The sequence below is a fragment of the Cariama cristata genome, unplaced genomic scaffold, assembly GCF_000690535.1.
Source record: "Cariama cristata isolate BGI_N322 unplaced genomic scaffold, ASM69053v1 scaffold19098, whole genome shotgun sequence".
In the NCBI taxonomy this organism is placed as follows: Eukaryota; Metazoa; Chordata; class Aves; order Cariamiformes; family Cariamidae; genus Cariama; species Cariama cristata.
Genome location: NW_009633121.1, coordinates 16,302 through 33,057, shown reverse-complemented (window position 1 = coordinate 33,057; position 16,756 = coordinate 16,302). Strand labels below are relative to the sequence as shown.

At 33.7% G+C, this 16,756-nt stretch overlaps 2 protein-coding genes across 2 annotated transcripts in view; both read left to right on the top strand.

Moving 5' to 3' along the window:
* LCORL (ligand dependent nuclear receptor corepressor-like) overlaps positions 1-3,605 on the top strand; it is a 29,221-nt gene extending 25,616 nt beyond the window's left edge. The window contains exon 6 of the mRNA XM_009706644.1: positions 1,410-3,605. Coding sequence (XP_009704946.1) covers positions 1,410-2,442 — 1,033 coding nt within the window. The 3' untranslated portion in view covers positions 2,443-3,605. The remainder of the gene's footprint in view (positions 1-1,409) is intronic.
* A 5,981-nt stretch (positions 3,606-9,586) lies between these two features.
* LOC104166637 lies at positions 9,587-14,107 on the top strand (the record flags this gene model as incomplete). Its single annotated transcript, XM_009706645.1, has 2 exons — positions 9,587-10,400; positions 10,596-14,107. Coding segments are annotated over exons 1-2 (4,306 nt in total), but the record flags the coding sequence as incomplete, so codon positions are not given.
* Positions 14,108-16,756: the final 2,649 nt, after the last annotated feature.

The following is a 16,756-nucleotide window of genomic DNA, read 5'->3' as shown; positions in this document are numbered from 1 at the left end:
TCTCTTTGGCTTATGCAAAAGACAATCCAGGTTTCTCTTCTCTGAAGTCAGGTTTTATGTTCATAACATATTTGTATATACTGACACACACATGGTTCCTATTTTGCTTTCAAAAGAATTTGTCACTCATGAGTGTGTGTCTATGTATATATCATATGTTTCATTTGTCTTTTTCTTTTTTTTCTGTTTGAAGAAAAGTTATCAGAACAATCACCAAACTTTAGTTCATGTTACTAAAAATGAACTGAAAATTGATTACATAACACATTAAAAATAATAGGATAGTAGAAGAAAATGTAAATACATTCTTTCAGAGTTTATTTAGGGAACTTTAATTTTGGACAAAAATGACCATTTTAATATTTAGATTTAAAATATTCTTCAACTAACATGAACAAGTTACATGACTATTATCTATAATATTCCTTAATAAGAGAGAGAGCAAACGCGCGTGAGAGAGAGAGAGCTCTTAATCATCATACTTATACTTACATCATGGTTCTGACTATGGTGTGTGGTGGCAAATGGTTAAATTTCTTTATTCAGCAAGAAAAATGTTATTGCATCTGCTGAAAGCTACCACAAAATTAGTGAAATGCATTGTTTTGTTGGATTTTGTTATGATCTTGGCATCCTCCCATCCACTAGCCATAGCAGGACCCTTTTTGTCACCTGTACGTCTTACCAAATAACTTATTACAAATAGGATTATAATAGCAGTATTTGTTGAATGGTGTAAAATTGCATTTTGTTAATTTGCTGATATGAAGAAGTTTTGATGTCATACAAATTATGACTTTGTAATTAGAGAGCTGTAAATAGTGGCTAGAAGTTTTTAAAACTGTGTTTTTATTTTGCCAAAGTGGACTTGATTGTTAACTACAGCACTTTATCTTATTGTAGTAGAAAGCCTAGTTTTGTGTAAGTCTGGGATGTTTGTGTGTAGTTATGTACTTATTGCTGCAAATTTTCTATGAGGGGGTTGACTCTTTTATTACTTGTTTAGCGGTAACGTCACGTTTCTACTAACAAAAACTCCTTCAGGATTTGGGTATTTAATGGAACGTTAATTGTATAATTAAAATTATAACAGTGTTGCTCTGCAAGCATGGGAACAAGGGAATATAGCAAGCACATGAGAATATTATCAAATACTGAGCTAGGATATAAAGTTCTTGGAAGGGCTGCTGTAGAAGCCACCGTATGATTTTTTGATGCACTGTCCTACCAGAACTGTAACATTTTGCTAGGATAATCATTTAACTACCACATCTCAAAGGCTTAAAAGTATCAGAAGCAGTGATGTTACCGAAGCAAGGAGTATAATAAAGGAGTGGACCCTTCCCTTCCATAGCTGTGTGAGAGTCTCTCATACATCAGTTTACCATCGTTTCATTCCATCCATCCAGGAGACTACACAGACACAGAGAGGACTATGTGGAAAGAAGTGCTGAGTTTGCAGATGGTTTGCTCTCAAAAGCTTTGAAAGACATTCAGTCTGGAGCACTGGACGTAAATAAAGCAGGCATACTTTATGGCATACCTCAAAAAACTTTACTTCTCCACTTAGAAGCCTTACCAGCAGGAAAGCCTGCACCTTTTAAAAACAAAACTCGAGATTTCAATGATAGTTATTCATTTAAAGACAGTAAAGAAACTTGTGCAGTCCTACAAAAAGTAGCCTTGTGGGCAAGAGCTCAAGCAGAGCGCACAGAAAAAAGTAAACTCAGTCTACTTGAAACCTCAGAATTAAAATTCCCAACAGCTTCCAGTTACCTCCACCAGTTAACTCTACAGAGAATGGTCACTCAATTTAAAGAAAAAAGTGAAAATCTACAATATGAATCTTCAAGTCCTACTGTACAATTAAAAATTCCTCAGCTAAGAATAAGTTCTGTGTCCAAACCACAGTCTGATACTGCTGGTCTTCTGGATGTTATGTACCACGTTTCTAAAACCTCCTCAGTCTTAGAAGGATCAGCTCTTCAAAAATTGAAAAATATACTCCCTAAACAGAACAAAATTGAATGTTCTGGACCTGTAACTCACTCAAGTGTTGACTCCTACTTTCTGCATGGGGACCTCTCTCCTTTGTGTCTTAATGCTAAGAATGGGACAGTAGATGGAACCTCAGAAAATACAGAAGATAGTTTGGATCGTAAAGACAATAAGCAACCAAGAAAAAAACGTGGCCGGTATCGGCAGTATGATCATGAAATAATGGAAGAAGCAATTGCAATGGTAATGAGTGGGAAAATGAGTGTTTCCAAAGCACAAGGAATTTATGGGGTACCTCACAGCACTTTAGAATATAAAGTAAAAGAAAGATCTGGAACATTGAAGACTCCGCCGAAGAAGAAACTCCGATTACCAGATACTGGCTTATTTAATATGACAGATTCAGGGACTGGCAGCTGCAAAAATAGTAGCAAGCCTGTGTAGAATAATTGTTAGCGAATTGTTTTGTGTGTGTGTATGTATGTCTGTATACACACACTGTGTGAGAAATACATATGCACACTCTGACAGAAGACGTGAAATTATACAGTTCAAAAACCACATACATGCCTTTTGAAAAATAGTTTTATTCAGGGTTTTCACTGTGGACAGAATTATAGAGTTGCTCACTTAATTCTGATAGTGTGTATTTAATATAATCCTTGTATAAATAGGTGAAAAGATTCAGGTTTTATTTAGTAGTCAATAGCATAAAGATGTTTTGGGAAAACAAGTATTTGTCATGTGAAGCATAATTTTTAATTGGTGAAGAACCACTCTACCCATTCAATAATCCATCTTATTAAGGAAATACACAACCAAGGGTTATCAGACTTTTATACTTCACAGAATACTTGCAATAAATTGTAAGTAACTCAGATTATATGAATCAAGGAATTTTTTTTTTTAAAAAGCTAGTTCCTTACAAGGAAGTGGATTTGTGAAGTATTAGTAGGATATAGTACATTCTGTGAAAGAAAAGAAGTTCATCGTTACTTAAATATCCAATACAAGTAAGAAAAACATTTCATTACTAAAAATGTGTGTTTAGCAGGCATAAACTGCATTTTTTTATCATTTTAAGAAAATTTTGTTGTTGGTTTAGAAAGAAATTGGTGTTTACAAAGTGTACACTTACGAAACCTGAGAAATTACTGTAGTTATAGAATTATTAAATATGAAATAAGATGGAATACTAAGAGCATAAAATAATTTAAACTTTAACATAATTTTCCTTTTTAGTTTGACAAATAAGGTAACTTGTAAGGTTTAAAAAGAAAGTTGGAATGCAACTTAGAGCATGTTCATAATGTGCACAGAATAAGCTTGAGAATGGTTTGGGTTTGTTTGTTTTTTTTGTTTAAAGTGCTGGTTAGTTGATGTTATGACTACTCTAAAATTTATTTAAGGATTGTGTCACACTCCTATTGAAAAACCTCACTGTAACTGTAATGTATTTGCTGCTGTGACATTTCAAAACATTTTCAGTTTATCAAAATGAATACCAAGTTACATTATCATTTTGCTAATAACCAAATTTGCAGTTCAGGGTCTTGATAGAAATACAAATATGAAACAGTGAAGCTGTTTTGAACTTTCAATAATATAAATTCTTTATAAATTTGGTAGTTAGAAGTTAGGCAGTTCACTTTAAATAGGTAACTTTTAATAGAATTTAAGGGAGACCAATTACCTTCATATTGCAGTTTTTACATGAATTTTGAAGTATTCACATTGGACTTTATATCATACTTAATTTTTTTGTGTAGTATCACAAAATATATGTCTGCATACGAAGAATGGGGGCTTGCTTCATACATTCAATACTGAACATCAATGCCCTTTTCCTCTGAAAACATAATTTTTTCTGTATGCGTCTAATTTGTCATAGAAAAGACTTTTCTCCAACTTTTATACATTTGGTACACATGCATACATTTTTCCCCACTTAAATTTGTAGGTGTGTAGGTTAACTATATAAATGAAATAGGACATTGGATACATATGGGCCACATCAGGTAATTTGATTTATAGATAAACTTGCCATTAAATTCAGTGGAGAGCATACCACAATATTGATGGCAAAATCTAGCCCATATTTATTAATGCTACTAAAAAATAACAATTTCCATTTTAAAACAGAATAATCCTTTGAAACTGCACAACCAGTGTCTCAGTTCTTTGGTCTCTCAGATCTATACTGAATCTTCTTCAGTGATTAACGTTTACTTGCATATTACAGAATGAATCCTTTTTTTAAGCAGAACTGTACCTGATAACAAGGAGGTCACAAAACAGCAGATGTCAGGGTCATCTTTCATTTTAAAAGAATTAAGCCATATTTTGTGAGACCCAGAAGGATTAATTTATGAATATATCCCCACTGAAAAACAAAGTTGAAAAAACCTGAAATGTTTCAAGATCTGTCTTTATACAGTTTTACTTGCAAAAATTTTGGGCTTCAATACATTGCCTAATGCATGTACCATACTGATGTTTTCTACTCCTCAGACAATGTTATAAATTTGAGACAGAAGTTTATATTGAAGGCAAGTTACAGTACTCTTTTTATATCATTTAAAAGATGACCTGACCAAAAAATTAACAGGATTCATAAAATCAGGGATCATTTTACTATTAACTTAACAGTACTCAGTAGTTTTGTATGTAATATTATAATTAATTTTCAACATTTTAGTACTTGTATTTATTTTTTGGTCAGAAATAGTATATTAAAATATTTTTTGATAGCTTATAGATGATACTCAACCTGTAAGTGTTTAAAGGAACAGAATTATTTGTTTCTAATTGTTAGGCTAACCTTTGATTATACAACTAAGGAAAGGCAGGGAAATGTGTAGATTCTCCTTCCCCAACCCCTATGTATTCCATTAAATGTCATTTAAATTACACATTTTGAACTGTTTTATAAATTCAGTTACCAGTCATTACTTAATAATTGACAATTTCTGAAATTTCCTGTTTCAGTAGAATTTTAAATGAAGGCGAAAGCAAGCCCTACATGCTTTCTACTTATTTGAATGTTTCTCAAGTATTTTATATTAAAAAAACAGTGCCTCTGTTTTTAGAACTACTGCTCAGTAAAGCTGTTTAAACCATTTCTGGTAGCTAATGACAATTTTATATTAAATTGTATATTAACTTTAGTGAGACTGATTTTTTTAGTTGTTTACAGTACAAATACTTGTATTTGTTTTTTAATTGCAGTATTTCCATTGTCGCAGTAATTTAGTAAAACTCTGTGGCTGCCTTGATTTTTGACAGATTTTTGTTAACAACTGATTTTTAGGCAATTAGTTATATTTATGCATAAATCAATTGCACTATAATTCATGAATTATTTATTACAATATTTTCTAATGAATTTCATGTATTTGTCTTGTGTTGTAAATGTACTGTAATTCCGTTTCTTCTTTGTGTTGTTATATTCCTAAATCTGATTGTATGAATTTAATTGTTTAGTTAACGTGTTTCTACGTTGTAATTTGTAGTAAAGCACTTCAATGCTTTTGCACATAAATTTACAACACTGATGTGTGATTGATCTGCTCATTCAGTAAAAAAAAAAACGAAAGAAACAAAAACCTGTACACTGACTCATTTGACTTACTCCTGAGGCATAAGTTTATTAGCAGTGGCATGAGATCAAGAACTGTACAAATTAAGCACATAATTCCAATTTCCTATGAGAATTTTATGTGTCAGAAATACTAGCTTTAAAGAAGGATGATTTCTCAGAGTTGATACATTACTCATAAATGAGAAGAAATTCAGAAAATAATTTTATAATGGTTACATCCTTTAGTTGGCAGCTAAAAATTATCTATTATATATTACAGATAATATATAGCTTTTTTTGAGGGATTTGTTTACTTAGTAAAGTCAGAAAACATTTCTGTAAGACAAGTTTATATTTCTGTAATAGTTCTATGCTGTTCATATGAAAGTATGTTCTTGTTCCCAGTTTTTTTCCTGTTCCCAGTCTGCAAAGAAGTTGGTAGATTGATCTGTCGTGTCTGTGGCTGAGATGACAGAGGATAGAACACTAGGGAAGGACTATTTTGGGAGTCCTCTGATAGAGCTCTTTCCTGATAGTTTTTTGGATTTGTGGTGGAGGCAAAGGTTTACTTTTTTTTTGTACATAAAATAATACACTGAAAGGATAGTATTTACCTTATCACATCTCTGCCTTTGTGCCAGTTTTGGACTCCAGTCAATCCCTACTCCATGGTATTAACTGCCCCTGCCCTCCAGCAGGGAAATCATGTCATTCCATGCTTAACTTTTGTCTTCAGAGATATTGTGCACAAAAGGTACTGAGGGAGCAACGCACATCAATCCTCTCACCTCTCAGCCCCTCCATTTCGTACCCACTCTCTCTAGCCCTCTTTTTGGGTGTGATTTGTAGGAAGTGTAAGACTGTTCTGTGAAGGAAGTATGCAGTTGTGAAAGTGATAGCTCTTCCTTCTATGAAATTACTGTTTAAGCCTTTTATCTTGAGGATAGTCTAAACAACTGTGTCACAACACAAATGTAAAGGGCTATAGGAAGGAATTACAGGAAACAAATACAATTCCCCAATTGTATTGGAAAGCTACTAAAAATTAGTTTGTTTAAATATATGGACATCTCTACAGAGAGACACTTGAAAGAAAACGTCTTGCTTTAATGCTTTAATTTGTTTGCATCGTAAGGTCTGTTCCCAAATGGCAATCAAGTAGGGGGTCAATGTGTTTTCACAAACTTGGAAGATCATTTGGAGTGTGGTACTATTACAATAGAATAAAGTTAAGTTGTCTGTCAGCTTTAGAAACTAACACACACTAATGGAAAGCAGATGATAGACATTACACAAGGGTAGATAACCAGGAAAGAAATCATAGAAGGATGACCAGTATGTCTGTGATAACCAGGGTATTACTTTATACAACGGGTTGATCTCCACATAGCAAATTCAAAGCAATTTTGAGGCCTCTGGAAATTTTGGTTACTGACTTTGAGAAGGCTTTAGGGCTCTGGAAGTTTTTTCCAGTAGTGAGCATAGTTTAAATGGCGGTTACAGATACAGGTCCTCTGTAATTAAAGCTCTCCAGTGAAACTCCATTAGACATACTTTGTAAGTCTAGACAGACAGAAAGATAACTGTCTAGAGATTCAGTCTAAAAAGACTGTGCTATAGCTATCTTTTTAGAAAATTAGTACTTAATAAATTTACTGTGATTTACAAACAAAATATTGAAGACCTAGTGCCATGTTAATTTCTTTTTCTATCTGGCCTTTCAAAACATTATTTCATTAAAGTCATGGTGGTGGGGAGGGCAATTATTTTTTATCCATAATTGTATTACTAGAATAAGCTTTGTTTTGACAAGTGTAGTGAAACATTTCAACACCTAGTGACTCCTGAGTTTGTTGAACTGAGTAACACTCAGACTCTTCTTAGTGAAGTGGCATTTCAAAAAGAGTTAAATCCTGACAATGACATGCCTTTGAATAATGCTGTTTTTACTTTAGATTGCAAGTGCAAAGAGAGTTGTTTTCTTTTTAGGACTTCAGTTATTTCAGTTTAAATATAATCACAATTTCAGCTAGTACCATCACAGTTATCTTGCACTTTTATGAGTTAGTATCATCTAGATGCTTGATTTTGAATATATACCGTTTCATACTAAATATTACAGGAAAAGGAAAAAACATGAGGAATTAAGCATAGTTGGCTGTTTTTAAGCTCTAAACTTTAAAATCCACGTGGGACAATAAAAATACAAATTTGTACATATAACTTCCAATAAGAAGCCTGAAGCTAAAAGTTATTATTCATGCTAGTAACATTGGGTATGAGCTAATTAATGAATAGGTAACTTTATATAAATACAGCATGTTAAATTTTAAATATGTTTGTTCCTTATTCAATTCAGTTCTACACCCAATCAAAATGAAATTTTTTCAAAGTACAGGCTTAAATGCAAAAAATTACAGGAGATAATAGTAGGACAAAAAGTTAGTGTCATGTTCAGAGTTTGGTGATATGTTTAAACGATACATACTTTTCTAAAACAGAATTCTTCTAAGATTTTCTGCTCATGCAATTGGTTTCAGTAAAACATTTGAATTAGGTGTTAACTATCTGTTGATAGTTGCTATCCAGCATAAGGATTTTGTATTTAATTGAAGAAATACCTGTATTAATTTCTACCATGGAAAATTTTCAGCTTTTCAATAGAAATGATTGATTAGGTAAGTAGTGACATTAGTTTTAATAATTTATAAGAAATTAATTAAATAGTTAAGGTAGTATTTTATAAGTGATTTTATTTTGAGTTAATATCTTTGAGAACAACTGCTCAGAAGTCTTATTTAGATATAGGCCTGCCCTGTATTTGAGACTTAAAGGATATTAACCTTTATCACAAAGGTTATTTATTCCAGTGGTGATTATCTCTGTTTCTGTTTAATGAAGGAATCCATGTGTGTGTGCGTGCGCACGTGTGTGTGTATGTGTGTGTAATATATTGCAATGAAGAGCCTGTGATGCACCACTGCAATTTATTTAAAAACTAGAAGGGAAACCTTTATCTGCAAAGAACAGTAACAGTAGCAAGTGGCTATTTTTTCCATTTTCTGTTAGCCTATTAAGTGTTCTTTAAAAATAAATATATAAATAAAAAGGTCTTTAGAAGGATCTTCAAGAGTATTCTGAAAAGCATTCAATACGCTTTGGTATATGAATATCTTAGGGTGGGATTCAGGAGAGAGAGGCCCATTCTTGCCTCTGTCTCAACCTTGAATTGTGACCTTAGGAAAGTGATTTACCCTCCCTGTGCCTCAGTTTGTGAAATGGGAGTGATGCTAAGCACCCCAGGTTCTTGGTGAGGTTTTCTTTCATTAATGACTACAGTAGTTTGAAATATCAGAAAGTTAACATTATTGTAATTACATTTAGATACAGGAAGCTATGTTTCAAACTTTTCTTTTTGTCCTTTAATTTCTTCCTGATTATTTTTCTCATGGTGGGATTATCACTGCTATAGATAAGATGCACATCATTGCTAGTGACACTTGCAAGTATGATTGAATAGTGCAAATAGAACAGAACTGTTTTGCAAACTTCAGGTTTTTAGGCTTGAGTTTAACCATTATAACAAACATTAGATACGGTGTTTTACTGTAATTTATATTTTGTTTTGATTTGTTTTCATTTTCAGTTCAAGCTCAACAGCTGATGCAAATTCAGAGGAAACAGCTAATTTGGAAAAAGGAAAATCAACCTTAAACAAAGTTTTGGAGTCTTTTTGTTCATATCACTGGCAACAGACTTTGGCTATGTTAAAATTCTTAATACAAGATGAAAATGTTCCTATAGTTTGCAGTTGCAAGCAAACACATTTGGTCCACTCTGAAACTCCCAGTTCCCTTACTGAAGAGGATGTTCACATTTCATTTTGCGATTGCAATGGACATATGCTGACAAAAAGGTGCTGTTTACAAAATCAAAGACCAAACACTTGTTTACCACCTCTGTCTGTTTGTATTAAAGATTTCCATTCTTTGTCATGCCAAACTGTAGCAATTGGATGTATTAAGACAATGGTGAACAAAGCATGTAGTTCTCATAAGTATTGTGCTGAAGAATTGCAAAATTATAACAGGCATTCTGTGAAAGCAGCAGCATGTACATATTCAACTAAGGACTCTGATTTCTTGAACAGCATTAAAAATTCAAATAGACCTCGCAGCCCATCACCGCCTCCACTATCACCTGTACAGAGTAAAGAATTTGAATCATCGGAAGGATCAGTTGCAGATTTTCCAACTTTAGACAATAACAAGCTTGAAATATCCACCAACCAGCCTCCATCCCTCTTGCCAGCTGAAGGAAGCAAAGCAGAATTTAAATGTGAAGGTAAAACATGCAGAGGAAAAGAGACCGAATATTCAGAGGGAATGTTGCTATCAACAGACCAAGAAAGCAACAATTATTATGTAAATTCTGAGAAGGCTGAGAAAGGTGAACATTCTGCCATTTTTCAAGATTTAATGGACCGTATTAATGAAAAGTTAAAATCGATAGACACTACAGATATAGCAACAAATCTTGTAAAACTTTCTAGCAGTGACAGGACGCCAGAAAATGATTTCAAATTAGGAGACTTCATAACCTCTCTTTTGCATAATGCTAAGGCAAGTGATTACACCTTTATGGAATTACTTCACCAACATGATAAACAAATGGAAAATAAAACTATCCAAACAAGATTTCGCAAGCGTCAGGAAACTTTATTTGCAACGTATAATTCTCCTGATTCACCATTCATTCGACGACAGTCTTTGCAAATCAAGAGGGAGCTTGCAAGCCTTGATGAAACTCTTGTAAGAAAAAAGTCAATTTCTGAAAGAAATGCAAAGAAATCTGCCAAAAAAAATGATAAAATATATCCAAATAGAAGACACAGTTTTACTGTGATAGAAGATGAGGCTTTGCAACATCTTGAAAGTAATCCATGCATGAATTGCCAAACCAAACCAATGTGCTTTCCAGTACACCAAACAGAGTCTTTCAAACTACCTCTTACTAGTTTGCAAACCAGCTCCGGCTTTCTAGTTCTTTCAGAAAACAGTGCTATTGCAGCCAGCCAGGCAAAACTCACAAAAACACGTGGAGATTGTGCAACCTTAAAAGAGGCCGATCAGATTCCTCTAAAGGATGAGAGTAATGGAATCTTGGGCAGAACTAAACGTAACATTGTAACTCCTGGATGGTATTCTGTGTATGTAACGAACAATATTGTGTTTAGAAAGTCATCCAATGCAAAAAAGTCTTTGGAAAGTTTGGAAAAAATGAAAATAAATAAAGATGTTCATGCTGAAAGATGCGGTGACATAAATATAAGCAAAATTGTGAGAGACACAAATCTGCAAGTTGTTGTAGAGCGTTTAGAAGATACAATAAACTTAGCCAGAAAGACTAACAACTCGTTGCTAGATAGTTACAAAATAAGCCAAAAATTAAAAGATAATGCTTATGAACAGGTTATGAACCCAGCTGCTAGAAGAGGCTTACCTTTCACTCTGAGTGAAATGGGATGCACAGGACAAAGCTTTCTTTCACATTCACATGTGCCAAGCAGCAGTAAAATCAAAACTCTGTGTGTGACAACAAACAAACAAGAAATGGTTATAGATCAAGAAATTAATGGAAACCTTTTGAAATCTCTGACCTTTGATTCATCCAGTTCAACTTCCAATAATGGGAACTTGCATACAACTTCTGAAGCTGGGGACATCTCTCCCTTAAACTACTCTAGTCCTGTTAAGCTTATGTTTGTCTCGGAGGTTAATAGTGGTGAAGGAGTCAAATATACTTTGACATCTGCAGCTGCATCTTCTAAAGGAAACACAGATATTTGTTTGTTTCAGGGGCACACAAAGACTTTGTTAGACAAACGGGCCACAGGAGATCTTTCTCATGCAATCTCTGTCAAGGATTGTGATTACAGTGAAAATGATACCAAGGAGGAGTCAATTTGTGTTTATGCGGAAGCAATTACAAGTTCTTGTCCAGTTGGTCAGACTAACTTAAATGACTCAAAACAAAATGATGAAGTTGTGGAGAAATCGAGCAGTAGCAGTGAATCGGTTTTAAAAAGAAAACCTGGTAGACCAAAGAAAATAGGTCCTCAAGTTGTTAAGCAGGTTAAGAGACCTATTGGACGGCCTCCAAAACCAAAAATAGACACGACTGAGAGCACAGAACCTAGGCCTGAACTTAGCAGTGATGGTAAAAGTACTAAATCTGATGCAGCAGTAATGGAAGAAGCTAACAGCAACAAAAATATTACTGTGACAGTTGTTTTTGGAAGGTCAAGAAGAACTAAGAGACATGTTTCTGAAGGTAATCTGAATGTAATCAGCATTCTGCCCACACAACACATTGATTCTAATTTTGCCGATGACCACAGCAAAGCAAGGCACAATGCAGAAACTGAAAATGCTTTGACTGAAATAGTAAAAGCCTTACAGAATTCTTCTACTGAAAACGAGGTCTCTGGTTATGACTATGTCAGACCTATCAAGAGTAACCTAGCATCACCACATCCTTGCAGCAATATTATACGGCCAATTAAGAAACCATTAACCACCATTCGAAAACCTGGTAGGCCAGCAAAAGTAAAAATCTCCGGCATATCAGTGACTGTTAATAGAGTTTCACCTCAGGAAAGAAAAGTGAGTATTAGCAACTCTTTGCCTCCTTTACAACAGCAGAACGTGTTAGAAAAAAACATACCACAGGAGAGAAAAAATCAACTGTGCAATAATATGGGTCAAGTAAAGAGCATGCAGAAAGATTCTAGAGAGAATGGATCAAACAATGTTATTACAACAGTGTCAAGAAAATGTGAAATTCCGTTGAGACATTCTGCTAGAGACAGAAAATCCTCGCTGCATTTTTTACATTCATTAGCGTCTTCTAGTGCATTTACTTGTAGAAGTGCCTTACTACATAAATCTTACAAACTCCATTTGAAAAAAGCTAAAGATCGAAAGGAAAAACATAGGCAATCAAATCAGAGCACAGCATCCAAAGATACCTCAGAACTGAGAAATTCAGGAAATGCAAAAAAGGATCTTAAGGATGGTGAATTTGGGCCCATTAATGAAGTATCATCAGATCCCATTTTTTCATCTAATTCCTCTCTCAGGTGGTGGGCTACTTCCACGTCAAGTGACACTTTGTTGGAAGAACTAAATAACAGATTTGAACAGATAACTAATACCTGGTTGCGAGTGGGGGGAAATGAGTTTGATAAATGTGTATGTGAAAAAAGGGATCCCATTGAACAAGACTGTAATACTGAAATGTCAAATCCTTTAGACTCCTGCCTTGTAGAACTTGAAACATCACCTATAAAAATGCTTTTTCAGAAAAAGTGTAATATGAATGAACTCTGCACCTGGTTTATGCAAACTACGGAAACACAGTCTCTCTCTCTAGTCAGAAAGGCAAATGCTCGCAATCCTTTAGAAGTAGTTACTACTAGAGAGATAAAGATGGAAAGTAAACAATCTGATCCTAGTACTTGCCCTTTCAGAAAGCACTTTAAAAAGTTTGCACTATCCTCTCCTTCAAAACCAGCAGGGAAATTACAAATATTACATAATATGGTGAGGTCTCCAGTCTTAAGCATGAAAAGTAATTTCACGTTAGCCAGATTAAAAAGAAATGAATTTAAGAAGTTACAGCGTAATAGGTGGGCACAAACAAAAAAGCTCTATAATCAGGCTCCCGGAAGCTGGAAATCAAAAAAGAAAAATTTGCAGTTCTTAGGCCAAAGCCAGTTGTTTAAAAGTGCAAGTGGGGAAACCAATGATGAAATGCCCAAGCTCCAGGAAAAAAATACAGTAGAAATCCAGCCCGCTCAGACTTTGGTAGAATCTCAGAGTAGCCTCTTGCCAACTGAAAATGAGGCCAGAGATGCATTCGTTCAACAGATGATGGGATCTTCTGACTTTAACCGACATCCTGGTTTAGCAAATATCCTTAAGTCACATGCAGAGACAAATGGAACAATTTGTGGCCAACAAAATGTTAGAAAAGAACAAAGCCAAGATAAACTGTTTCAAAATACTTGGAAAGCCAAAACCTTTAAAGATTGTAGGATATTTCTGAGAAAAATCAACCATATTGAGCAGCACAATTCATTTAAATTAAATAATGTCATTTATTCTCCTGAAGCTGTTGAAAGTAAAAGCAATCAGGCCTATATGGAAGAAAAAAGACATCCTCTTTTAAGGTCCCATTCTACTAAGCAAAATGCATTAAAGAAACAAGAAAATGAAATGGAAACATCTAAAGGATCTAATTCTTCTAAAGTGACTGAAAGGCTGGATGACCAGTTTCACAGCAGAAAATTAAATAGTGGTGTAAACCATGATGATAATCCTGCTGGTAGTTCTGACGTTCTTATCAGAATAAACAAAAGAAAAAGTCCACAATGGGAGACCACTGATACAAATATAAGAAAAAGGCATAAGAGACAATCATGCAGTAGTGGACAAATGGCAACTTATTACCCAAAGTACCAAGTAGGTAAGTTCCTGTTCCCCCCTTCATCTTAAAATTGCAATCTTAAAGAATTGGAGAAGTCAAACAACTAAGCACTTTGGATTTTTCTTTTTTATTGCATGGTATTCATTTTAATTTCAGAGAAGTCATGAAATTAAACATTGTATAGCATCAGAATAATGCAGAGAGTGTGATTTTAAAATGTATATAATACTTGGCACAAATCTTTTGGCTACAATAGGTGTGCTACATTCTATTACAGCTATAACACACCAAGATAAAAGAAAAAGAGCTAACTAACACAGTTCAGACAGACAACAAATCAAGTTTTGCCATGTCTGAAGTCAGTCACAACTGGTTATTGATTTCAAAAGGAACAGCATTTCATTCCACTGTGTAAGTTCTCATATTGTGAGGAAGGGTAAATTACAAAATTAAGCAGAAATTCAGTGTATTAACATATAGTTGTTTTTAAAAATTGTCATTGAATTATTTCTAATATAAATCTGTAATGATTTTATAATTATACAGTAAAAAATAGTACTATGTACTTCTGAGAAGTATTCATTCAGAGATCCGTTATAGTCTCCATTCAACGCCAAATGAAATCTGACTCTAAAGGGGTTGCGTGTTGAATCCTTACAGAACAATTTAAAATGCAAAATTATTCTAGACAAGTACAATATACAGTTACTATGCTAAATGCATTGGCTTGGAATCTTTTTAGGCTAATGTGAAATTAAATCAATTTTTAAAGCTAGATATTTATAAGACATTGTAATACAACTATGATCTCAGAAATGCCATTGTATTACTTACAAAGAGAGTACGCTTGTGAAATTATTTCATCTGTTGGATGAAGAGATCTTCTTAAACAGAAGTCTCAACTTATTTCAGTAAAATAACTAAGGTGTGAAATACTTGCCAAGTAAAAAAAAAAAGGTCTGCAATAGGAATTAAATTACTGCAGAAGTTTCATTTGTAGAAACAATATTGTATTAGCTAATCCTATTATCTTGCCAGAAGAATAAATAAAAAAAAAATTCAAAATATCAGAGCAAAATCTTATGTCCCCCTTTGTATTCTACATTGTAAAAAACTGTCCCTGATGATAAACTGAAAAGTTAATTTAAGTTGTAATATAAGCAATATTATGGCTCTTGTATACTTCTATTACTTTTGTGCTTTATGTGATATATAAAATTCTTCATAATAAGCTCATTCAGTGTAACCCTGCTTTTCCAAAGTACAGCATTTTTTATCTTTAGATTATTATTTTGTATTTTAATTCACTGGTTTGGGCACAAACTCAACATAAAAAACTTGTTTTTAAAAAATTCAAACCTTGACACAAGGTTGCTGTGAAAAAGCCAGAACTAGAAAAGGAAAGGGTAACATCTATCTTTCCTTCTCTGCAAATGAAGAAAGAGCTCTCTCATACTTTTATTTCATAATTTTGACTCTAGTTGAGAAAATTTTGCATTCGCATTATATTTATCTTTTAACTTTTTCTTGCTATGGCAATGTAAGACCTATTACTGTGATACGGTCTCATGTTAGTTTTAATTGGGACTCAATTTTATTTACCTGATAACTTTCCTCCTTTAGTTTTGGATCTTTAGGAAATCTGATAACTATTTTGATATTTTACATTATTTCATTTACAAATTTTGTTATTTTCCCTTTTACTCATAGTTTCTCATATCAATCGTTGTCTTTAGAAAGGGAATGACAGAAAGTTTGTTGATAAAGGAAATGTTAAAAGACAAAGAATTACGGTTCTGGAATTTTCTCCACACTTGTAACCCCAAATCTTTTTTAGGAGTACTGTTGCAGTATCAGGGGATTGTCTCATATAGAAAAGGATGTCTTGTTTTGGCATGTTGATTCAGCATTGTGTACTGTCTGCACTAGCCAAGGAAATCATACAAACATTTTTAGTCTAGAGTATAGCTACTGACTAAAAAGAAGAAACATGATTTCTGGCTGTGCATGCATGTGTTTTCAAACATAATTCCTGCATCTGGAAATTTAATGCACATGAAAACATCATTATTCATTCATATCTTCTTTGAACTGTATTTTTGTTGATGTGGTATCATAAATTATATCATTGTTCTGTTGTCATGATATACACATTTATGATCTATATTTAAAGTTTTTCTTCAAGTTTTACTGATGGTGTCTTACCGAATATTCTTGAAAGAGAGAGGTGTTGTGATGCTGTTTTATTGTGAAGCGTTGTGGCAGGTAGGCAGAATATTGTTATCAAATTTTTACGTATACTCAATTTTTGTTAGAGTATGCAAGTAGGAATAAAGCAGTTGAGTTCTTTCAGCTCAAGGTAGTATCAAGCAATGAGAACTAGCCATTGTAGCAACAACAGAGAGTTAATCATTTTTTCATATTGCCTGTTTTATTCAAGATAAGGTGGATGATAGATACATTGGTCCATATGCTGTTTGTTACTACTTGACTTCTGAACTGTTGCTTCAACAGTGCATTTGATGTGTTGAGGGTCAGTTCCCTTTTACTGTAAATCTATGTTCTGACCATTTTCATTTCTTTAGGAACACTGAAACATTATTACTCTCTGTGGTGGCAAAGAAAATTATGTAAGCATGTCTTTAAGAAAGGATTTTTGTTTTCTTTCCATGAGAGTGGTTCAGTGTG